The sequence below is a fragment of the Mobula hypostoma genome, chromosome 1 (assembly GCF_963921235.1).
Source record: "Mobula hypostoma chromosome 1, sMobHyp1.1, whole genome shotgun sequence".
NCBI lineage: Eukaryota > Metazoa > Chordata > Chondrichthyes > Myliobatiformes > Myliobatidae > Mobula > Mobula hypostoma.
The window spans coordinates 111,091,761-111,108,637 of NC_086097.1; the positions used below are offsets into that span (position 1 = coordinate 111,091,761).

General features: G+C 44.1%; 1 protein-coding gene across 3 annotated transcripts in view; it reads right to left on the minus strand.

Annotated features, from left to right (window-relative positions):
* The window catches only part of golga4 (golgin A4), a 266,334-nt gene that overhangs the window by 211,947 nt on the left and 37,510 nt on the right, over nucleotides 1-16,877 (minus strand). For 2 of the 3 annotated variants that reach the window (XM_063054789.1, XM_063054779.1), the window contains exon 3: nucleotides 16,267-16,365. The exons of the other annotated variant lie outside the window; for it this stretch is intronic. In XM_063054789.1, coding sequence (XP_062910859.1) covers nucleotides 16,267-16,365 — 99 coding nt within the window. The remainder of the gene's footprint in view (nucleotides 1-16,266; nucleotides 16,366-16,877) is intronic. 3 annotated transcript variants of the gene reach the window in all.

Below are 16,877 nucleotides of genomic sequence, written 5' to 3' on the forward strand. Positions count from 1 at the left end.
ACATCCTCAAAAAATTCCAGAAGATTAGTCAAGCACGATTTCCCCTTCGTAAATCCATGCTGACTCGGACCAATGCTGTTACTACTATCCAGATGTGTCGTAATTTCATCTTTTATGATTGACTCCAGCATCTTTCCCACCACTGACGTCAGGCTAACCGGTCTATAACTCCCTGTTTTCTCTCTTCCTCCCTTGAAGAGAGGGACAACATTAGCCACCCTCCAATCCACGGGAACTGATCCTGAATCTATAGAACATTGGAAAATGATTACCAATGCATCCATGATTTCTAAAGCCACCTCCTTAAGTGCCCTGGGATGCAGACCATCAGGTCCCAGGGACTTATCAGCTTTCAGACCCAACAGCCTATCCAACACCATTTCCTGCCCAATATAAATTTCCTTCAGTTCATCCATTACCCTAGGTCCTTTGGCCACTATTACATCTGGGAGATTGTTTGTGTCTTCCCTAGTGAAGACAGATCCAAAGTACCTGTTCAACTCATCTGCCATTTCCTTGTTCCCCATAATAAATTCACCCGCTTCTGTCTTCAAGGGCCCAATTTTGGTCTTAATTATTTTTTTTCCTTTTCACATACCTAAAGAAGCTTTTACTATCCTCCTTTATATTCTTGGCTAGTTTACCTTCGTACCTCATTTTTTCTCCGCATATTACCTTTTTAGTTATCTTCTGTTGCTCTTTAAAAGTTTTCCAATCCTCCAGCTTCCCACTCATCTTTGCTATGTTATACTTCTTCTCTTTTATCTTTATACTGCCCTTTACTTCCCTTATCAGCCACGACCTCCCCTTACTCCCTTTAGGATCTTTCTTCCTCTTTGGAATGAACTGATCCTGCACCTTCTGCATTATTCCCAGAAATACCTGCCATTGTTGTTCCACTGTCATCCCTGCTAGGGTATTGTTCCATTAAACTTTGGCCAGATCCTCCCTCATAGCTCCGTGGTTCCCTTTGTTCAACTGTAATACTGACACTTCCGATTTTCCCTTCTCCCTCTCATTTTGTAGATTAAAACTTATCATATTATGGTCACTACCTCCGAATAGCTCCTTTACCTCGAGGTCCCTGATCAAATCCGGTTCATTGTACAAAAGTAAATCTAGAATTGCATTCTCTCTGGTAGGCTCCAGTACACACTGTTCCAAGAATCCACCTCGAAGGCACTCCACAAACTCCCTTTCTTGGGGTCCAGTACCAACGTGATTCTTCCAGTCTACCTGCATGTTGAAATCCCCCATAACAACAGTAGCACTACCTTTGCTACATGCCAATTTTAACTCTTGATTCAACTTACACCCTACATCCAGACTACTGTTTGGGGGCCTGTAGATAACTCCCATTAGGGTCTTTCTACCCTTAGAATTTCTCAGTTCTATCCATACTGACTCTACGTCTCCTGATTCTATGTCCCCCCTCGCAAGGGACTGAATATCATTCCTCATCAACAGAGCCACCCCACCACCTCTGCCCATCAGTCTGTCCTTTCAATATGATGTATACCTTGAATATTCATTTCCCAGGCCCTGTCCACTTGAAGCCATGTCTCTGATATTCCCACAACATCATACTTTCACAATGTATGCCAGTGATATTAAACCTGATTCTGATTATTCAAAATTGACCAACTGGTATTCTGATTACACAGGGCTGATAATCTGATCAATTATAAGACCATAAGACAAGGGAGCAGAATTAGGCCAGCAGGCCCATCGAGTCTGTTCCACCATTTAATCATAGGTGATCCTGTTTTTTTTTTCTATCTCCTCCTCAACGCCAGTTCCCAGCCTTAGCACCCAGGCATGCCGTTTTCTCACTGTTACCATCAGGCAGGAGATACAGAAGCCTGAAGGCATACACTCAGCGATTCAAGAACAGCTTATTCCCCTCTGCCATTCAATTCCTAAATGGACATTGAACACTTGGACACTAACTTACTTTTTTTTTATTTCTGTTTTTTATGTTTTTTTAATCTATTCAATATACATATACTGTAATTGATTTGCTTATTTGTTTTATTTAGTTTTTTTCTCTTCTAGATTATGTATTGCATTGAACTGCTGCTGCTGCTAAGTTAACAACTTTCACGTCACATGCCGGTGATAATAAACCCGATTCTGATTCTCCCCGTAGCCTTTGATGCCATGTCCAATCAAGAACCTATCAATCTCTGCCTTAAATATGCCCAACAACCTGGCCTCCACAGTTGCATATGGCAACAAATTCCACAAATTCACAACCCTTTGGCTAAATTATGATTAACCCTTGGTATTAATGTTTAACCACAACTATATATGACTTCACTTAACAGTTGATTGAGCTTTTTCCAGACTGGATCTGTAAATAGTACTCTCAAGCAGGAGAAAGTGGTTTGCTGAAGAATATGAACTTATAGTCGCAGAAACGTACAAAATAGCAAGAGATGATTCCATCCACTGTGCTTCTATTAGCTTGAGAAACACCAGATTATCTTAAAGCCAACTCTTATCCTCATCTTTAAATATCTAACTTTATTTTACAAAATTTAGACATCCGGTTTCACTACCTCTTCAGGACTGGCTTCCTCTTTCTTATTTTCAACAAACCATAATCATAACTTATATACCCAAGCCCACCTCTGAGCAATTAACCCAAAGCAGGTCCCCAGACAATGACACCAACCATCTTCTGTCTGACTAACCTCCAGCCCCTAATCACATTTTGCATCCCATCAAAGAGCCAAATTTTGTCTCCATACTTCCCCCAAAACTTTGCATCTTACTTCTATATTGACAAGTCTCTGTTCCTCAACAAGCTATCTGCTGGAAAAACTATTTTTTTTTAATTTCCTTCAGTCCCCACTTACAGTTCTTGATAAGGAAATAAGTTCCTTCGAGGAAAACATCTCATCAACTGAAAATGTGTAAATCAACAGTGTATTTCCCATTGCTATTAACATAAAAGTTCTGTTTAGTTATGCATTGAAAGTTAGTAACACTTAAAGATATCAATGTAGATACCTGAAATAAATGCATTTTATATAACATATCTGAGAATAAAAAAACATCTCATGCACTTATGTATGTTTTCTAAGTAGTCTCTAATTGACAGAAATTATCTCGAAGGGTCTTGCTCAAATGGATATATCCACTTGTGGGAGAATCCACAATCTGGAGTCACTGTCTCAAGATTAGGGTTGACCCAAATTGTCTGATGACTCAGCAATAGCTGAATGTATAAAGGGAGGACCGGAGAATGACTACAGGGACCCAGTGGAGCACTTCGTCAAATGCTGCAAGCTGATTCATCTGCAGCTCAACATCAGTAAGACAAAGGAGATGGTGACAGACTTTAGGAAGACTAAGCCTGCACTGCTTCCTGTACTATTGATGGTGAGGACATGGATGTGGTGAGGACCTACAAGTACCTCAGGGTGTTCCTGGATGACAGAATTGAGTGGAGCACCAACACAGAGGCTGCATACAAGAAGAGCCAGATTTGCCTCTACTTGCTGAGGAGACTGAGTATGCAAGCCTCTCCTTCAGTCTGTTATCACCAGTACAAACTTCTATGCGGTGGTGTGCTGGGGCAATGGCATCAATACAGGTGATACCAACAGGCTCAAAAAACTGATTAGAAAGGCTGGCTCTGTTATAGGAGTCAAATTAGACACATTGGAAGCTGTGGTAGAACAAAGAACCCTACGGAAAATCCTGGAAATTCTGGACAATGTTTCTCACCCTCTGCATGCCAGCTTGACTGAACAGAGGAGCACTTTTAGTAATAGACTAAGACAACTGTAATGCTCTATGAGGTCATTCTTACCCTCAGCCATTAGGCTCTAAAATGAGTCAACCTATAGCCGGGGAAATGATGACCACCCCCCTCCCCCCCCCAAGAATGTTTTTGGTAACTTACTTTTTATTCTTTCTTCTTCTCTTCTAATATTTATATCTGTGCACTTGTAATGCTACTGTGACACTCTAATTTCCTTTGGGATCAATAAAGTACCTATCTATTTAAATAACAAGGTAAACAAATTTGAGGAAGAAGTCAGGATTGGGGGTTTTGTGAACCGCAAGGAAGGCTATTAAAGCTTGCAGTGTGATCTTGACCAGCTCAAATGGGTAGATGGAACTTAATGCAAACAACATTGCACTTTAGGAGGACAAACCAGGGCAAGAGTTACACAGTGAATGGAGGGGCACTGAGGTGTGCGGTAGAACAAAGGGCTCTGGGGAATACAGATCCATAGCTCCTTGAATGTGGCACCACGGGTAGGTTGGGTCTTAAGAACTTTTGGCACAATGACCTCATAAATCATGAGGATAGGAGGAGAAAGGATGAGAGCCAGTTAGATCAGGGGAGAAAGAAAACAAAAATAGTTGGGCAAAGAGGTGGAGTGGAACTTTGAAAATTTAACGTTTATGCCACCAGACTGAAGACAACCTACACAGAATAAGAGGTGATGTTCCTCTAATTTTGTTTGGCCATTATCTAGCAGTGAAGGAGACTGTGGACAAACATGACTGGGTGGGTATGGGATGTGAAGTTGAAATAGCTGGCCACTGGGCGATCCTGGCTGGCAGAGCAGAAAGTGAAAAAGTGCAGTCTCCGACCTACAGCAGAGGATTAGGGAAACTGGTGGGCTGGTTTTGCCCAGCTGCTATGGGGATGCAGGCATCTTGTGCCATATGGAAACTTGGTCCACAACCACATTTCCAACTTGTCTGATTATGAACAGTACACTGGAATGAAACCCTGCCATAACTTGAAGAGCCCCTTTACGTCTGCAGACAGATATGCCACGGATCTCAGCAGAAGATCATTTTGATTAATCGATTAAGCCAATGAGCAAAAGTGTTGCAAAAAGGATAGAATAGACTACATTTTGTAAAGTCCAAAAAGATCTATGGATAATGTAGCTGTATGATCAAAATGATGATGTGTAGAAAACAATCAAAAATGCAATGAAACAGAAGATATGCAAATTGTCCCACAGCTCGATTTGGGATGCCTAGTTTTTCTGCACACTTTACTTCAGGAAGAATATATAGGGTTGCAATCATAATCTCATGAGGTCATCTATCCCCCTCCTTTACTCCAGGGAAAACAAACTCAGATCACCCAATCAAGTCCCCAATCCAGACAATGTCCTCTGAATCACCTCTGCATTCTTTCCAGTGCAATTACATCCTTCCTGTAATGTGGCAACCACAACTGCACACAAAACTCCAATTGTGGCTTAAAAACTGATTTATCAAGTTGCAAAATAATGTCCCATTACTTAACATCTAAAAGGTAGCAGAGCACAGCACAGGAACGGGACCTTCGACCACCATGTCTGCAGAAACCATAAAGTCAAAAGAGAACTAATCCCACCTGCATGACGCATATCTCTATTCCCTTTCTGCTCAGACTTCTAAATGCTTTTTAAACATTGCTATCATATCTGCTTCCACCATTTCCCCGGTAGCACTTTCCAGGCACGCACCTCCTTGTTTTAAAAAAATAGCTATATATGTCTTCTTTATACTTTCTTACTCCCCCATTTCACAGTTTGAACCTATGTCTACTAGCGTCTGATGTCCATCCTGAGGAAAATACTGACTGACGATCTACCTTATCTATGCCTCTGATCTTGTACACTTCTACCAAGTCACCCTTCCAGAGAAAACAACGCAAGTTTGTCTAAGGGCTTCAAATAGTAAATTCTCTCAAATCCAAGGAAAATCCCCATGAATGCTTTCTGTGGCCTCTCCATATCCTTTCTGTAATGCAGTGACCAGAATTACACATATTACTTCAAATCTGCCCTGACCAATTTCATAGAGGGGCAATATGACTGCCAGAAATCTCTGCTCAAAGCCTTAATCAATAAAGGTAAGTATGTCATAGGCCTCCTTTAAACCCTGTCTACTTAGATTACCACTCTTACCTCTGGACTTGCACACAAAGATCCCTCTATGTATTAGAGCTGTTAGGTGTCCTTCCATTTATTGTATACTTTGCTCTTACATTTGACCTCTCAAGTGCCACCTGCCCGGAATAAAATTAATTTACCATTTCTCTGCTCACATTTCTATCTCGTCTACATGCTGCTGAATCTGTGCAGCCTTCCTCATTACTCAACTTCACCAATTTTTGTGTCTACTAATTTGCCCACCTGTATGTTCATCAAAATCGTATATCCGTATCATAGAGGTCCCAGCACTAATCACTGTCAAATGCCACAAGTCACAAACCTCTAATCAGAGTAACACCCCTCCACTACTATCCTCTATCTTCAAAAGCCAAGCGAATTTTTTTATCTATTTACCAAGTCTCCATTGATCTCATGTGCCTTAATTCTCTGGATCAACCTGCACAAGGGACCTTGGGGAATGCTTTCTAAACTTCATGTAGACAACATGCACCACAGTAGCATATTGACAAGACACTATTATTGCTTGCGCGTTGTAGTTTGAAGTTCAATTCCAGCATCATCTTTAAGGAGTCTGTATGTCCTCCCTGGGTGCTCCCGTTTCCTCCCACAGAGCAAATACATACCAGGTAGGTTAACTGGTCATTGTAAATTGTCCCATCATTTGGTTAGGATTAAAATCTGGGTTGCTGAGGCAGCATGGCTTGAAGAGCTCTATTGCTAAATAAATAAATAAAGCCCACTGCCCTACTTTTAATTGTCTTTGTCACCTCCTCAAAAACCCACTTAAGTTTTTTGGCACAAACTCCCACATACAAACCCATGCCAGTTTGTGTAATCTATGTCTATGCTTTTCCAGATGAGAGTGGACCCCATCACTAAAAATCTTCTCCAATAATATCCCTACCAAGCATTTAAGGAAATATGCCTTCTATCCCCTGATCAAGCATGCCATACACCAGAGTTGCATCCTTCATAGAACTATGGACTTAGACACAAAGATCTCTCATTTCATCCACAATCCTTCATGCTTATCTTCAACTTCCAAAATCAAAACTCTCCTCCTCACTGACAATATCTCTCTATGCTTATGACTTTGTGGCCAGGTACAGCTCAAACACCATCTATAAAATTCACTGATGACAGCACTGTTGTTGGCAGAATCTCACATGTCAATAAGAAATATACAGGAGAGAAAGAGATTGGCTGGGTGACTGGTGTTGCATTTAACATCAAGACCCAGGAATTAACTATGGACTCCAGAAATGGAAAGTCAGGAGAACACATTGAAGGGTCAGCAGTGGAAAGGATGAGCAGTTTTAAGTTCCTGGGTGTCAATATCTCACAGATGTTCCGTGGAGTGCATTCTGACTGGTTGCATAGCCATCTGGTATGAAGGTGCCACTGCATAGGATCGAAAGAGGCTCTAGCTGATGGTAATCTCAGCAAGCTCTGTCACAGCAAAATCCTCCCCAGCATCAAGGACATCATCCTCAAGGTAGCAGCATCCATCATTAAGGACCCTGACCATCAGGGTATGCGTTTTTCTCATTACTATCGTCAATGATATGAGATGATATGGATGCAATGGGAGGCAAGGATCACTAAAAAGGTAGTCCTGAGCAAACCAGCGGGCCTAAAGATAGACAAGTCCTCTAGTCCTGATGGAATGCATCCCAGGCTACTGAAAGAAATGGCAGAGATCATACAGGGTTTGGTGATAATTTACCAAAATTCTCTGGACTCTGGACAGGTCCCAGGAGATTAAAAGAAGGCGACTGTCCCGCCACTGTTCAAAAAAACAGGATGTAGGTAAAAGACAGGTTAGTTAGTTTAATATCTGTAGTTGGAAAAATGCTTGAAGCTATCATTAAAGAAGTAGCGAGGCATCTGGAAAGAAATGGATCCAACATGCAGATGCAGCACGGATTCAACAAAGGCAGGTCCTGGCTGTCAAACTTACCGGAGTTCTCTGAGGATATAACAAGTGCAGTGGATAGAGGGGAACAGATGGCCATTATTTACTTGGAGTTCCAGAATGCATTCAATAAGGTGCCACATAAAAGACTTATAAAGATAAGGATGCACAGAGCTAGTGGTGATGTATCAGTGTAGCGTGCTGTAAGGATTCACTGCTAATGTAATGGCTTCTTTGTAATGTTTCACTGCTAAGGCTAACGTAATGGCTTCTCTGTAATGTTCACTGCTGAGGTAACCGTTTCTCTGTAGCAGCAATTTTTGGGTTATGGCTGGAGATAACAGGACTGTGGTATTGCATGTTAGCCAATCGGAGATTGTTGCTTTGTCTTGTGTACCTGGAAGGACGTTTATTCATGGTCTTTTGTCGAGGAAAGATGAAGAAGGAAGACGCATGTGGAGAGGGCTGGTAGAACACTGGACAGAGTGGACTGGGATCTGACGGGCCGAAAATTGGCGACGCTCGGAGGAGACCGATGGTGGAAGAACGACTACTGAGTGAGCTCCAACGTGAATTTTGGACTTTTCCTTGAATTGGGCCCTTTTTTTTATTTTCATTACTAACCCTATATTCGGATTAAGATTCATAAAATTCAATCGTTTAATTGCATATGGTGTACCGTCTGATATTTTGCGTTGTGGGTTTATAACTAGGTGGTACATTACAGAGCATCCACACAAACGTGATTTCCAAGTTTGGCGGGGCCAAAGGTTGTTTCCCCTGGATGAACACGAACCGGGCGAGCCTGAGGGTTACATTAGCATGGATCGAAGATTGGTTAACTAATAGAAAGCGGAGAGATGGGATAATGAGTGTTTCCCTGGTTGGCAATCATCAGGGGTTGGTGCTGGATCCGTAGCTGTTAACAATATACATTAACGGTCTGGGAAATGGGGCCATGTGTAGTGTATCTAAGTTTGCTGATGACACTAAATTGAGTGGAAAAGCAAATTGTGCAGAGGATATAGATAAGTTAAGTGAGTGGGCAAGGGTCTGGTAGATGGAGTACAATGTTAGTAAATGCGAGGCTACCCACTTTGGAAGGAAAAATGGAAGATCAGGTTAGTATTTAAATGGTAAAAGATTACAGCATGCTGCTTGGGAGTGCTTGTGCATGAATCGCAAAAGGTTGGTTTGCAGGTGCAGCAGGCTCCCAAGGCGGCAAATGGAATCTTGGTCTTCATTGCTAAAAGGATTGAATTTAAGAGCAGGGAGGTTATGCTGCAACTATATAGGGTACTGGCGAGAACACATCTGGAATACTGCGTGCAGTTCTGGTCTCCTTACTTAAGCAAGAATATACTGGCTCTGGAGGCGGTGCAGAAGTTCACCAGGTTGATTCCAGAGATGAGGGGGTTAGACTATGGGGAGAGATTGAGTCGCCTAGGACTGTACTTGCTGGAATTCAGAAGGATGACAGGAGTTCTTATAGAAACATAAAATTTTGAAAGGGATAGATAAGATAGAATCAGTAAAGTTGTTTCCACTGGTGGGAGAAACTAGAATTAAGGGATTCAGGGGAGAAACTGCTTTTCCCAAAGAGTGGTGAATTTGTGGAATTCTCTGCCCAATGAAGCAGTGGCAGCTACTTCAATTAATATATTTAAGACAAGATTGGATAGATTTTTGCATAGTTGGGGAATTAAAGATTATGGGGAAAAGGCACGCAAGTGGAGATGAGTCCATGGTCAGATAAGCCAAGATATTATTGAACGGCAGAGCAGGTTCAAGGGCCAGATGGCCTACTCCTGTTCCTATTTCTTATGTACTTATGTTCAAAGAGACAGTACAGGAGCGTAAGCTTCTTCCACTCTATCAGATTTCTGAAACAGCCCATGAACACTCACCCACTATTACTCATTTGCACTATTAATTTTTTAATTGTGACTGGACTTTTTAAATTATATCTTTGCACTGTACTGCTGTCACAAAAGCAAATTTCAAGACATAGTGATAATAAACCTGATTCTGATTTTGAAATAAAACTGCATTTCTCATTATTCTGCAAACCAGAGGATGGATGTGTATAACAACAGGAATTCTGCAGATGCTGGAAATTCAAGCAACACACATAAAAGTTGCTGGTGAACGCAGCAGGCCAGGCAGCATCTATAGGAAGAGGCGCAGTCGACGTTTCAGGCCGAGACCCTTCGTCAGGACTAACTGAAGGAAGAGTGAGTAAGGGATTTGAAAGCTGGAGGGGGAGGGGGAGATGCAAAATGATAGGAGAAGACAGGAGGGGGAGGGATGGAGCCGAGAGCTGGACAGGTGATAGGCAGAAAGGGATACGAGAGGATCATGGGACAGGAGGTCCGGGAAGAAAGACGGGGGGGGGGGTGACCCAGAGGATGGGCAAGAGGTATATTCAGAGGGACAGAGGGAGAAAAAGGAGAGTGAGAGAAAGAATGTGTGCATAAAAAAGAGTAACAGATGGGGTACGAGGGGGAGGTGGGGCCTAGCGGAAGTTAGAGAAGTCAATGTTCATGCCATCAGGTTGGAGGCTACCCATACGGAATATAAGGTGTTGTTCCTTCAACCTGAGTGTGGCTTCATCTTTACAGTAGAGGAGGCCGTGGATAGACATGTCAGAATGGGAATGGGATGTGGAATTAAAATGTGTGGCCACTGGGAGATCCTGCTTTCTCTGGCGGACAGAGCGTAGATGTTCAGCAAAGCGGTCTCCCAGTCTGCGTCGGGTCTCACCAATATATAAAAGGCCACATCGGGAGCACCGGACGCAGTATATCACCCCAGTCGACTCACAGGTGAAGTGATGCCTCACCTGGAAGGACTGTTTGGGGCCCTGAATGGTGGTAAGGGAGGAAGTGTAAGGGCATGTGTAGCACTTGTTCCGCTTACACGGATAAGTGCCAGGAGGGAGATCAGTGGGGAGGGATGGGGGGGACGAATGGACAAGGGAGTTGTGTAGGGAGCGATCCCTGCGGAATGCAGAGAGAGGGGGGGAGGGGAAGATGTGCTTAGTGGTGGGATCCCGTTGGAGGTGGCGGAAGTTACGGAGAATAATATGTTGGACCCGGAGGCTGGTGGGGTGGTAGGTGAGGACCAGGGGAACCCTATTCCTAGTGGGGTGGTGGGAGGATGGAGTGAGAGCAGATGTACGTGAAATGGGGGAGATGCGTTTAAGAGCAGACTTGAGAGTGGAGGAAGGGAAGCCCCTTTCTTTAAAAAATGAAGACATCTCCCTCGTCCTAGAATGAAAAGCCTCATCCTGAGAGCAGATGCGGCGGAGACGGAGGAATTGCAAGAAGGGGATGGCGTTTTTGCAAGAGACAGGGTGAGAAGAGGAATAGTCCAGATAGCTGTGAGAGTCAGTAGGCTTATAGTAGACATCAGTGGATAAGCTGTCTCCAGATACAGAGACAGAAAGATCTAGAAAGGGGAGGGAGGTGTCGGAAATGGACCAGGTAAACTTGAGGGCAGGGTGAAAGTTGGAGGCAAAGTTAATAAAGTCAACGAGTTCTGCATGCGTGCAGGAAGCAGCGCCAATGCAGTCGTCGATGTAGCGAAGGAAAAGTGGGGGACAGATACCAGAATGGGCACGGAACATAGATTGTTCCACAAACCCAACAAAAAGGCAGGCATACCTAGGACCCATACGGGTGCCCATAGCTACACCTTTAGCTTGGAGGAAATGGGAGGAGCAAAAGGAGAAATTATTAAGAGTAAGGACTAATTCTGCTAGACGGAGCAGAGTGGTGGTAGAGGGGAACTGATTAGGTCTGGAATCCAAAAAGAAGCGTAGAGCTTTGAGACCTTCCTGATGGGGGATGGAAGTATATAGGGACTGGACATCCATGGTGAAAATAAAGCGGTGGGGGCCAGGGAACTTAAAATCATCGAAAAGTTTAAGAGCGTGAGAAGTGTCACGAACATAGGTCGGAAGGGATTGAACAAGGGGTGATAAAACAGTGTCGAGGTATGCAGAAACGAGTTCGGTGGGGCAGGAGCAAGCTGAGACAATAGGTCGGCCAGGACAGGCAGGTTTGTGGATCTTGGGTAGGAGGTAGAAACGGGAAGTGCGGGGTGTGGGAACTATAAGGTTGGTAGCAGTGGATGGGAGATCCCCTGAGCGGATAAAGTCGTTGATAGTGTGGGAGACAATGGCCTGGTGCTCCTTAGTGGGGTCACGATCGAGGGGTAAATAAGAGGAGGTATCCGCGAGTTGGCGCTGTGCCTTGGCAAGGTAGAGGTCAGTACGCCAGACTACAACAGCACCCCCTTTATCAGCGGGTTTAATAATAATGTTAGGATTAGTGCGGAGGGAGTGGAGAGCAGAGCGTTCCGAAGGAGTGAGGTTGGAATGGGGACAAGGTGCGGTGAAGTCGAGACGGTTATGTCCCGTCGGCAGTTGGCAATAAAGAGATCCAGAGCAGGCAGAAGACCAGAGCGGGGTGTCCATGAAGAAGAGGAGGGTTGAAGACGGGAGAAGGGGTCATCGGTGGGGGTGGAAGAGTCCTTGCCGAAGAAGTAGGCTCGGAGACGGAGACGGCGGAAGAAAAGTTCCGCATCATGGCGAACACGGAACTCGCTGAGGTGTGGGCGAAGGGGGACAAACGTGAGGCCCTTACTGAGAACAGAGCGTTCTGCCTCCGACAGTTGAAGGTCGGAGGGGATGGTAAAGACCCGGCACGGATGAGAGCTGGGATCAGAGGGGGGAGGGGGGAGGCTGGGGGTGTCAATGGAGAGGGGAGGGTTGGGGTGAGAGGAAGATGGAGCCTCTGAGGGCCCAGGAGTTGACGGTGGGATCTGAGGAAGACGGGGCTGCGGAGTGGTGGTGGGGGAAGGGGAGACGGGAGTCACAACAGCAGCACATAAAGACCCGGCCTGGAGTTCAAGGCTGGAGTCGCAGTTGGTGGTTGCGCAATCGCTGTGAAGGTGTCCGTGGTCGTTGCTGGAGTCCGGGTTTTGAATATGTCCTGAGGTGTTGGAGCCGCCGAGATCAACGGCAGTGGCCGCAACCGAAAGTTCATGCCTGCTAGCGTCGGGGCCGGCAGGCTCTGGAGTCCGTAGATGTAAGATCTTGCGATCTTTGCCTAACATGACAAAGTCAAAGAAACGGCGATTGCAGGCGTGGATCCGACGGAGGATGAAATAGCGGGTAGGACCATTACAGACGGCGAAGAAAGTGTCCCGAAGGTGTGGAAGGGTCTGGGATAGGGACACCAAGTACCTCCTCATGGCGGACAGCGTCGCCTTCAGAGCTTGACGGGAGAAGCGGCGAGAGGCAGAGTCAATAAAATGTGAGTACCTGGGATCCTCAGAAGGTCCAAATTGAGAGGCTTGGAAACGAATCCTAAAGCCAACTGGAGTAAGTTGGCGACGGAGGCATGTTCCAAGAAAGGATACATGGCTGTGATAGCGAGTTTGAGTCAAAGTCTGGTCGAAAAGTTGAAGAGCCGAAGAAATCACAGATGGGGAGCAGTGAGAGATGGTTTCACTGAACTCCCGTCGAAGAGAGGATCTAAACTTCTTCGGTGTAGGCATCACCGGAAGAGGCTTCGCAGTAGTGAATTTAAACGCAAACAACAGGAATTCTGCAGATGCTGGAAATTCAAGCAACACACATAAAAGTTGCTGGTGAACGCAGCAGGCCAGGCAGCATCTATAGGAAGAGGCGCAGTCGACGTTTCAGGCCGAGACCCTTCGTCAGGACTAACTGAAGGAAGAGTGAGTAAGGGATTTGAAAGCTGGAGGGGGAGGGGGAGATGCAAAATGATAGGAGAAGACAGGAGGGGGAGGGATGGAGCCGAGAGCTGGACAGGTGATAGGCAGAAGGGGATACGAGAGGATCATGGGACAGGAGGTCCGGGAAGAAAGACGGGGGGGGGGGTGACCCAGAGGATGGGCAAGAGGTATATTCAGAGGGACAGAGGGAGAAAAAGGAGAGTGAGAGAAAGAATGTGTGCATAAAAAAGAGTAACAGATGGGGTACGAGGGGGAGGTGGGGCCTAGCGGAAGTTAGAGAAGTCAATGTTCATGCCATCAGGTTGGAGGCTACCCATACGGAATATAAGGTGTTGTTCCTCCAACCTGAGTGTGGCTTCATCTTTACAGTAGAGGAGGCCGTGGATAGACATGTCAGAATGGGAATGGGATGTGGAATTAAAATGTGTGGCCACTGGGAGATCCTGCTTTCTCTGGCGGACAGAGCGTAGATGGATGTGTATATTTATTTATATATACACATTTTTTTCCTCTCTCTCTCTCTCCTTTTTCTCCCTCTGTCCCTCTCACTATACCCCTTGCCCATCCTCTGGGTTTCCCCCCTCCCCCTTTTCTTTCACCCTAGGCCTCCTGTCCCATGATCCTCTCTTATCCCTTTGGCCAATCAACTGTCCAGCTCTTGGCTCCATCCCTCCTCCTCCTGTCTTCTCCTATCATTTTGGATCTCCCCCTCCCCCTCCCACTTTCAAATCTCTTACTCGCTCTTCTTTCAGTTAGTCCTGACGAAGGGTTTCGGCCTGAAACGTCGACTGTACCTCTTCCCAGAGATGCTGCTTGGCCTGTTGCGTTCACCAGCAACTTTGATGTGTGTTGCTTAGTAATAAACAGATCACACAAAGGAGAGCTGGTGGATGTGTTTACTTGGATTTTCGCAAGGCCACTGACATATGTCCCTCTGAACCTTGAGGCTGTGTCTCCTAGTTCCAGTCTCACCTACCATGGGGGGGGTTCCAGGCCTGGCTGCAAAAGGAGGTTGTTTAGGCATGAGAGTAGCAACCCCATCCCATAAAAAAAACCAGTGTGACAGAAACATCAGAAGTTCCAAAGACCTCATCCCTCGCAGAGGAAGGATCTTCAAATATGGGCTATACCTTGAAAGGCTGGCTTGGGACAAAGGACTCTGGTGAGTTGCTTTCAGCCTATGGCACAATAGGAGTGACGGGGTGGTGAAGAAGTGACTTTTATACCCTTGACTACCAAAATTCCTAGAGTATTCAGTTTTTTGTATTCCTTTAGCTCTAAGAATACTTCAGCTTAAGAGCTGAAGGATTCTGCAATCGTTTCCAACAAGTGTTTTCTGAACTTTGAATGGTTTGCATCAAATTTTAAGGTTCACAGTTCTCGACTAAATGCTAATTCCATCTAACCTTTTATTAAATGTTAAACACCTCAATTAAATTATACCTTAATTGCCTTTACTTAAAGGAATCCAAATTGATGCAAGTAGTTACCTCAACTTCATTAACAGCCATATAATTTTGATCAATCTTCGTTGTGCTCCCATTGAAGTCAGTACCTTTCCTGCACTAGAGAATCCAACACAAAATTCCAGATGGGACCTCCAACAATTAATGTTGATGTTTTTGGGGGAAGGGAGGGGGGTGAACGGTCAGTTAATAGCTCTCACATAGTGCAAACTCTGGGAAGTTTGCACAATGTACCAAACTTCAAGGTCCTTTCAGCCCATCAGTCCAATTAAACACAACATATCTGAGGGGTCCTTGTGTAGCCCAGTGAAGCAACAATTTTCGTTATCCCAAAGTAGAGGCCGAGGGTAACAAGGGAGTTAGAATCCAGTTAATGCTACAAATTCAATTGACACAGCAACTCTATTTACCAAGTCTTGTTCAACGTCTTTCAAAGGGAAAAAATTCTGAGAAAGGATCCAGGACGGAAACATTCGCAGTCTTCTTTCCATAGATACCACCTGACCTGCTGAGTATTTCCAGCAACGTCTGTTTTTGTATGAAACAGGATTTTCAAAATGACGTCTTAAAGAAATGCGGCTAATGTCGATAACTGCTAGGCTGAGGGGCAAGCTTCAGCACTCTAGCGTTCTATAAATAATTGTTAGCATTTACAATTACACTCCTTGACAGACATTGTCAATTGGTTTCAATTTAATGTTACATCAGATGTGCTACAGTAAGGCAATGAAATAGTCATTTAATAGCTCAGTCTATCTAAGTTTAATAAAATACACAACATAACCAAGCTCAAGATGTTAACATTAAGTTAGTCTTTGCTTTGATGTATTAATTTATAAAACATGCATTTGTGGATATTATTCACGTCAGCTGGTATTCAAAAGCAATACCTGGTTAATATTCTACAGCAAACCATATATTGATTATTTAAGGGTTTCATTATTCTGTTGGAGGTAAGAGCTTACAATTCCCATATTTGAAGTTCCCATTCTCCAAATCTGAACAGACACTTAAAGCACTATTTGAGTATGTTTGCAAAGTAGACATCAACAATACTTATTGAAACCCCTAGATAAACTCAAGGTTCAGTACTAAATGCCTTGGAAAAAAAAATGCAAGCTTCAAGCAACATAATTTTCTCTTCCAAAATGCTTCTCCTACACTACCATGGCATTGCTGGTAGGGTGGGAGGACTCACCACATTGATATTCAGCGGTTTAAGCCGCTTGATGCTTTCCAGAGCAAAGATAGTGTACTCAGAGAGAAAAGCAGGCTCTGTTATCATCTCGGCCAACAGCTGTCTCGTTCACAAACAGAAAGGGAAACAAAGAAATACTCAGGAAATTATGGAAATCTCAGTAATAAAATAACAATGCGTTAGACCGTATGTTCCACACATTCTATTAGAATTTGGCTTTTCTAAAGATCCACTGAGTTGGACAAAAGAAAATCATTTTTGCACCAGTGACAACATGTTCTAGATTCCTGTTATAAACAAGTTACAACAATCTCCAGACATTGCAAAAGGACAATAAGGATTTGCAGCTGAAATAAGTAAAATAGTCAAGCACCTTCAAACCAAGTAACATCATGGACGTTGTTTAAAAGGGAGCAACAGCTAAAGCATCTTGATCTTTTACGTACAAAAGGAACTCTCATTCAAATAACTACCAAAGTTTCTCTTATTAAAACCACATCACCTGACTATTCCAGCGTTAACAGAAGCTTAATTCGCATGATATGCTTTATTTAAGCCCAAACTAAGCATGAGAAAATTTTCCACTTTTCAGGAATACTACTACTGTTCAA